The 7,592-nt window shown below is 35.9% G+C and overlaps 1 protein-coding gene across 1 annotated transcript in view; it reads left to right on the top strand.

The window, feature by feature from the left end:
* Nucleotides 1–635: 635 nt before the first annotated feature.
* LOC107657497 (signal transducer and activator of transcription 4-like) overlaps nucleotides 636–7,592 on the top strand; it is a 19,662-nt gene continuing 12,705 nt past the window's right edge. The window contains exons 1-11 of the mRNA XM_016445600.1: nucleotides 636–1,100; nucleotides 2,049–2,183; nucleotides 2,363–2,498; nucleotides 4,367–4,465; nucleotides 4,759–4,851; nucleotides 4,959–5,037; nucleotides 5,146–5,231; nucleotides 5,504–5,655; nucleotides 6,437–6,595; nucleotides 6,768–6,860; nucleotides 6,978–7,037. Coding sequence (XP_016301086.1) covers nucleotides 2,056–2,183; nucleotides 2,363–2,498; nucleotides 4,367–4,465; nucleotides 4,759–4,851; nucleotides 4,959–5,037; nucleotides 5,146–5,231; nucleotides 5,504–5,655; nucleotides 6,437–6,595; nucleotides 6,768–6,860; nucleotides 6,978–7,037 — 1,085 coding nt within the window. The 5' untranslated portion in view covers nucleotides 636–1,100; nucleotides 2,049–2,055. The remainder of the gene's footprint in view (nucleotides 1,101–2,048; nucleotides 2,184–2,362; nucleotides 2,499–4,366; nucleotides 4,466–4,758; nucleotides 4,852–4,958; nucleotides 5,038–5,145; nucleotides 5,232–5,503; nucleotides 5,656–6,436; nucleotides 6,596–6,767; nucleotides 6,861–6,977; nucleotides 7,038–7,592) is intronic.

Below are 7,592 nucleotides of genomic sequence, written 5' to 3'. Positions count from 1 at the left end.
CTTTGGGAAACTACCGTTTTAAGGAGAAAATACTCAGCAATGGTGTTGATAAATGGATTGGCACATAGTTTGTCTAAAAGCATATTAAAAACACCACAGACAAATAAACAACATAAAAAACTTGATTTTCACCACAGGGGGACTTTAAAGAAAGAATTTAAAATAGTTAAAGAATATAAAAATGTTACTGTAAATTGGTTTAAAAAAGAAAACATTCAATTTTTCTGTAAAATATGGCAAATAAACAGAAGTAAAACGCTTGAATTAGTGAACTCTTTATCAAGAAAATGTACATTATATTTAAAATGGCAATATTTTCATAGTAAAATTTTGTTAAATTATGTTTAAACTGTAAAGTAAATACAGTAAAAAAGTATTGTTTTTTTTAAATAATACATGTAATTATACTGTAAAATAAATAGGAAAAGGATCTGACCATGAGGTCATGAACGCATGAATTAACGTTTCTGCATTTGACACTGGTCTTAATTTAGATATATTTTTAAGCTGGAAAAGATTGCTTTGAAAGATTGCTATCAAAGAGGACACCTAGGTTCCTAACTGAATACGAAGAATTGACAGTGCAGCCATCAAGTGTGTTGTGTCATCTGTGTTATCAGTATGTGTAACACGTTTCTTGAGTGGTGAGTTCATAAGTCTATTAAACTGCATACTCCATTCTGAAGATGTGAGTCAGACTGAGGCGGTCAATATAAAATACCCTGTGTGAACCATAGACTGTTGCGATCATATAGGGGAGTTCCCCTTGTGCGACGTTTCCGTGTTCGCGAAGTGCTCAACATTTCCTTGAAGAACCCACCTGTTTGTTTACCCGTTCAATCATGATCGCTGGATAAGATAGCTGACATTCATGCCCGAAAGGACTTCATTCATGAGAGGAAACGGGACCGTACACGCATCTCCAGACTTCTAGGAGCATTTGAAGCGCCTCTCGCCGGATAGGGTCTGTAGTCTGTGGGGAAGACTCTTGAGGAACTGCGTCTGGCTAAACGCGTGGCTGCTGGTTACTCTGAAAACATCAGGTCTAGCAGGTGCATTGTGTCAACTTCTCGGGAGTGTCATTCTCGTAAGAGCAGCAGGTAAATCTTTGGACCTTAGTTTCGGTTTTAAGCAATTATTACAAATGAAAGAATTGGCATTTGTATTCCGAGTTTGTTAAAGCTTGATTTCTTTGCGTTGCAATATTTATGTTTATATGAAAGGTACTGTATAGCTAAAATATAGGGGAGATTGGGAAATTTTGTTTTTTACACTGTCTCAAACTTTAATACAATACTCCCATATGTGTCTAATACACATTAAACTAGTTTATACACATAACAGACATAAAAACACATAGAGGTTTTACATTTTGTGCATGAATTTATTGTTTTGATCTTATTAAACAATGAAGTTCACGATCATGTTAGCATCTTCCCAAAAGGGTATCCAAAGCAACATACACTGCATTCAAAGGTCAGTTCAGTTCATGCATTCCCTTAGATGTGAACCCTGTTGCTCTACACTTAATTTAACATTTAACGTAGTAAACATATATAATTTATAACAGCAAATAAAATAGGAACTGAAAATATATAAACACAGGCTAATACTGTATAATAATCTATAATGTTTTTAGAATTATTAGTAGATACTGTAGTTTGTTTTCCATGCAGAAATAAATCATATTATAACAAATCAATTCATAAACCAGACCTGAAATTTACTATTGTGCGTTTTTTTTCTCTCCCTTTTTTGTCATGTAAATCTCATATCATTTTACAAAGAGTCTTACAACCTCTACTGTCACCTCAAGAGGATGATGGTCGTGTTTGATAGTGGTTTCACACCGTAGCTTATTTCTTGGTTACACTATTGGTGTCAAAACACTCCCTGATTTGGAAGTTATTGGTGCCTGAAGTTATTGGTGCCATTGATTTGATGTAATTACAGTATAGTTTTCATGTATTTGATATATTGCATAATATTTTTATTTATAGATTGCCTAAAGCAATATCAAATGATATCCATTGTATTTTTCATCCCAGTACCACTATGAGTCAATGGAAACAAATCCAGCAACTGGATATTAAGTTCCTTGAACAGGTGGACTATTTTTATGATGACAACTTTCCAATGGAGCTGAGACAGGTGCTGGCCAACTGGATTGAAAGCCAGGACTGGTATGTGGCTGTTTTTACATACTACTCAGAATTTGTATTTTCAATCTTTATTAAATCCCAATTTGAATTTCCGGCCTGAGAAAAACACAAAACAACCACCCTAAAATATTCTGTAGTTCATAATATGAATTATTCATTTGTAACATAACTCTAATGCATAAGGGAATGCATCACCTCAGGGAAACCGCTTCAAACCATGAATCTATGGCTACTGTACTCTTCAATAACTTCCTCATTCAACTGGAGAGGCAGTGTTCTCAGGAGCAGAACTTTCTTCACAGACACAACCTAAAGAGAATATTTCATCAGATACAGGTAACAGATGCACACTGCCCTCCTGTTATTCCACACATCTGCTGCATGAGTGTGATATCCACATTGTAAAAAATTATGTTTCATATCTGTAAAAAAAAACAGCAAAGATTACTGGAGTACATTTTACAAGAAAATACTATTTCAGTCTTTATACTTCAATATTTCATGTTTAATTCAATGTGTTACTTGCCATAATTAATCGTGAAAGTTGCTAGCAATTTCTGAGTGAAAATTGTTTCAACACCAAATTTTTTCAGTGTATTTATGAAAACATTTTTCTTGCACACTGAATGAATGTTGTCTATCAAAAGCATAGTTTCATTAGTGATCCCTCCATGCCTATTTTTACACACTCTCTGAAACGAGAAGTGAGAGGAAATTGAACGACTTGTGAACAAACCTGTGACTATTTATTTAAATGCATGCTCTTATTTTCTGTCATCACTTATCAGGAAATTATCTAATGGTCAGTATTGAGATTTACAGTAATAGTCAACAAGCTAATTACATAGAATCTCTGTTGTGATTCATAACTCTATGACAACAATGTCAATTATTTTAAGTGCGTATTCGGTTGTCAACGGAAGCTTGTGTACTCACGTGTGGTTTTTGCTAACTTATCAATGACTTCAGTGGAAACAGTCCTAACCTATATTTAGCACCTTAGGTCACTTACCTCACATAGAGTTTACCACATTTAATAAGGAAGAATATTTTCCAGCAGTCTATAAGCAATGGCTACATGTACACTACTGTAACATACCATTTTGATGTGTTAGCTGTAGTTACAGTAGTGTGCATTCCTACAGTCTCGAAAATGTTCCTATAGTAGGTAGACTACAAGAAAATAAGAGTCCAGGATGTCGAAGAACCTAAATTCACTGACAAAAGCTGACTGGCAAAACTCTCGATGTTGTTTCAGATTGCTGAACACATTTCTTTCATTTATGCAGTATTTTCATGAGTGGGTGCTGTGGGGATTTCTCACTAGATAAATGTGAAAAAAAAAACTTCCACAGAAGAATCAAATGTCGGGGGTTTTGCTTGTTTAAAAAAAATTACATCTGTCTGTAGCTGGTGTTGTATGCCACCCCAAAAAAACTAAATGACAGAGCACAGCGTGGGGGAGACCATTTTTTATTTTTCACATAGACTGTATTTAGGACAGCTGCAAAAAAAAAATTGTTTCGTTCTTGCATCATTTGTTTTGTTTTGAAAAACCTCTGGAAATATCAGTCAATATTGCATAAAAAAAAAACGCCTAGACGAAACGCCCACAATATTGTTTTGTCTAACATTAAAGTTCAAATGAACTTAACAGATGATTGTTATTTTCCGTAACTTCTAACAAATGTCATAAACTCCTGAAGGAATATCAAAACCTCGATCTGTGTGCACTTCAAGGAAAAATTCACTCAAAAGTGCACTCTCCTAAAGCCATATGCATGATTATATGCTTTCTTATAATACTTGTATGATCATTATATGCGTTCAAATCAAGCATATAATCAGTATATATATATATATATATATATATAAAAAATAAGCATACAGACAAGGAGTGTAAGATAAAACATTCACATTAGCAAATTATGCTGTAGATCTTATTTTCAAAGTTCAGAGTTCAAATTTCAAAGATCTTACATTTTCAAAATTCTATTGATTGCAAACCTCTGCAGTAAACCTCAATGGATACCGATTCCACTCCTTTTTTTACTTGGAGTTAGATTCCTCTGCTTTTCACACATATGGCAAAAAACCTTCAAGCTGAACAGATATTCATTTATTTTCACCAGTGCACTTTGAGGTGTGACTAGAAATTCCCAGTCTCACATCAGTCAGTAAATGCTGTTGCGTCACTCTTTCAGGTAAAATACAAGGCGAATCCTCTGCACATGGCCGCTGTCATCTGTAACTGCCTGAGGGAAGAAAGACGCATCTTATCCACAGCCAGCATGCAGGAACAGGTACTGCCAAGACACATGTGACAAACAGCATGCAAAAACCACATATACCCCATGCAACTATGTTGTTAACCAAGCTTCAGAGTTTTGCAATGTACTCACATGACATTACAGTATACCAGTGTGGGATCCAAAAGGTGCTTCAGTCTGACCTAGTTAACATGGCCAATATTACAAATGCACTTATTCAATTTGTGACCTAGTACAATACATATTTGATTAATTTCATGTTGTCGTGTTTAGGATGTATACATTTAGATCTTCTGTTTTCCATGTTTCCATTTCATTAATGGCAGGGGCCACTGGAGAAGTCAATGCAAAACTCAGCCGCCTTGGAGAAGCAGAAAGTTCTTGACAACAAAGTGGCAATCATAAGAAGCAGCGTTCAGGTAATTTACCTCCAGTATTGCTTTCCGTTATCACAGCTTTGCGGGTTTAGGTATATGAAAGAGTCCAGTGTGTGACGTGTGTCATTATTTCTACATGCTTTTTTCAGATGCTGGACCAGGCTGTGAAGTATCTTGAGGACATGCAGGACGATTTTGACTTTCGCTACAAAACACTCCAACTTCGAGGTGAGCCATTGTATGACCTTTGACATCTTCCAAAAATGCCACCCTCCTATCGTTTTATGACATAATAAAGCAAATAATATAATATGGGTAAATATATATATCCTGTAGATCCAGTTGAGAGAAATTCTTTATCCATGAAGCAAGAAGTCACTACACTTCAGGAAATACTGAACCGCCTGGATTTCAAAAGAAAGGCAAGTGTATCTCTACTCTGACAGTACTCTTTTTTTTAATTGTTTTACTTCACAACCATTTCCTTTTCTTCTTGTTTGTTAAAGGTTTTGTTTACTTAGATTGTATTATACTTTTGAACTACCCTGGGAACTTCCTGCCTCAGACGGGTGACTTTTGGGTGGTTTTCACACATCTTTGGTACATTTCGCTCAGGTGTGTGATGCCACTATATATGTTGTTGTTGGCTGGTCATTGTTAACCACTACGTTTGCACTTTGTTTTACCTTTGCAGGAGATTTTGTCAAAGATTGCAGATGTTATAAAGGAAATTGATGCCTTGATTTCCTCCCAGCTCACCCCTGAGCTTAAGGAATGGAAACGGAGGCAACAGATAGCATGCATCGGAGGACCAGTTCTGATAGGACTGGACCAGCTCCAGAACTGGTATAACCCTTTATAACATAAAGAAATAGAATAAATATATATATATACAATTTAAGTTATGCTGTTTAATATAGATTATTGTTGTCATACTAATAAGACTGTAACAATGCTCACAGCAAAGACAAGGAGGAAAAAATGTGTGATGTACACTACTGTTCAAAAGTGTGGGGCCAGTTTGATTTTTTTTTTTTTTAAATAAATTAATATTTTATTCAGCAATGATGCATTAAATAGTTCAAAAGTGACGGTAAAAACTCCATTAGAGATTCATCAAAGAATCCTAACAAATGTCCGGAAAAATAGCTTTCAACATTGATAATAAGAAATGTTTCTTGAGCACCGAATATTAGAATGATTTCTGAAGGATCATGTGACACTGAAGACTGAAGTAATGACTGCTGAAAATTCAGCTTTGCCATTGCAGGAACAATTTCAAAATATATTAACATAGAAAACGGTTATTTTAAATTGTAATTATTTTTTACAATATTACTATTTTATATTACTGTATTTTTGATCAAATAAATGCAGACTTGGTGAGCATAAAATACTTCCTTCAAAAACATTTTAAAAAATCTTACCGACCCCAAACTTTTGAAGGGTGTAGGTCTTTCTAGGTGGTTGCTAATGCTTTCTGAATGGTTGCTAGGCAGTTGCTAGGATCTTCTGTCTGGTTTTGAGGGTGCAAGGGTGTTGTTAATGGTGTTTTTGTGGTTACTAAGAGATTGGCCTTGTTAAAATTTGAATCAAGCCTAATTTTCGTGTGAAATCACTGTTACAGGTTTACCCTGACAGCCCAGAGTCTTTTCCAGATGAAAAGACAGCTAGACAAACTGGGTGAGCTGATCCTGAAAGTCACTTACGAGGGTGATCCAATCCCTCTCCAGAGACCTCAGATGGAGGAGCAAGTCAAATACCTCATCTATCACCTCATTAAAAGGTAACATTTAGGGATTTCATGTGATTTATGAACAATTAAGGCACAACAGTTCACTTTGTGTGGCTTATAGTGCCGTAAATACAGTACATGAAACTCAAAGAATGCAACACAATAGAAAGGCTGTGCTTGGTGACCAGGAAACCTGGATAATCTGTCTTGGTCATGTTTGCAGCTCATTTGTGGTGGAGAAGCAGCCCTGCATGCCTACACACCCTCAGAAACCTCTAATCATCAAAACACAGGTGCAGTTTACCACCAAGGTCAGGTATGAACCACAGCCTCCACCAAACTCTTCATGTAAACAAGTCTGATTTCACAAGGAGTTGACTGCCTTTAGTTGAACACAAATATTGCCCATTTAATTTCACTTTTTTCTTTTCAGATTACTGGTTAAATTACCTGAGGTGGATTATCAACTCAAAGTCAAGACAACATTTGATAAGTATGTTCCCTGAATTATGTCTACATTTCATCTTTATAACCTGGGTCATTCATGTTATGCAATACATTTGCAATAGTTACAATAGAGTGCAATACATCAACTTATTAACTTATTAAAAAGAATGTGCTTGTGATGTAATATGAAGAAGCGTGTAAAAGGGTAAAGCAGACTTAAAGCTGCAGTCCATAAGTTTTGCCTCTTTGTCGCCATCTCTGTTTGAAAACCTGGAATTGCAGCTGTGTGCGGAATTATCTAGCTTGCGGGTTGTTGCGCGGCTCCAGCGCCGATGAATCTAATGTTCTGAAGAGTATGTGTGGCAGATATTTACTGTACTTCGCAATCACAGATTCTAGCCTACGTCTTGGAATATGACCCAAATAAGAATTTTCACCGTATATTGCCATCTGAGCAAGTAAGTAACAAGTCTGCCACGTTTGTTCTGATCAACTGAGGAAAAAAGCATTACCATAAATCTCGCTACCAATGGTGATTAAGGGTGCTTTCACACTAGCACTTTTGGTGCGCACCCGGGTTCAATTGACGTCAGAGTTTGGT

This window comes from Sinocyclocheilus anshuiensis, unplaced genomic scaffold, assembly GCF_001515605.1.
Source record: "Sinocyclocheilus anshuiensis isolate Anshui unplaced genomic scaffold, SAMN03320099.WGS_v1.1 scaffold179, whole genome shotgun sequence".
NCBI lineage: Eukaryota > Metazoa > Chordata > Actinopteri > Cypriniformes > Cyprinidae > Sinocyclocheilus > Sinocyclocheilus anshuiensis.
Note: the sequence above shows the minus strand (reverse complement) of the source record. Positions and strands in the feature narration are given on the sequence as shown.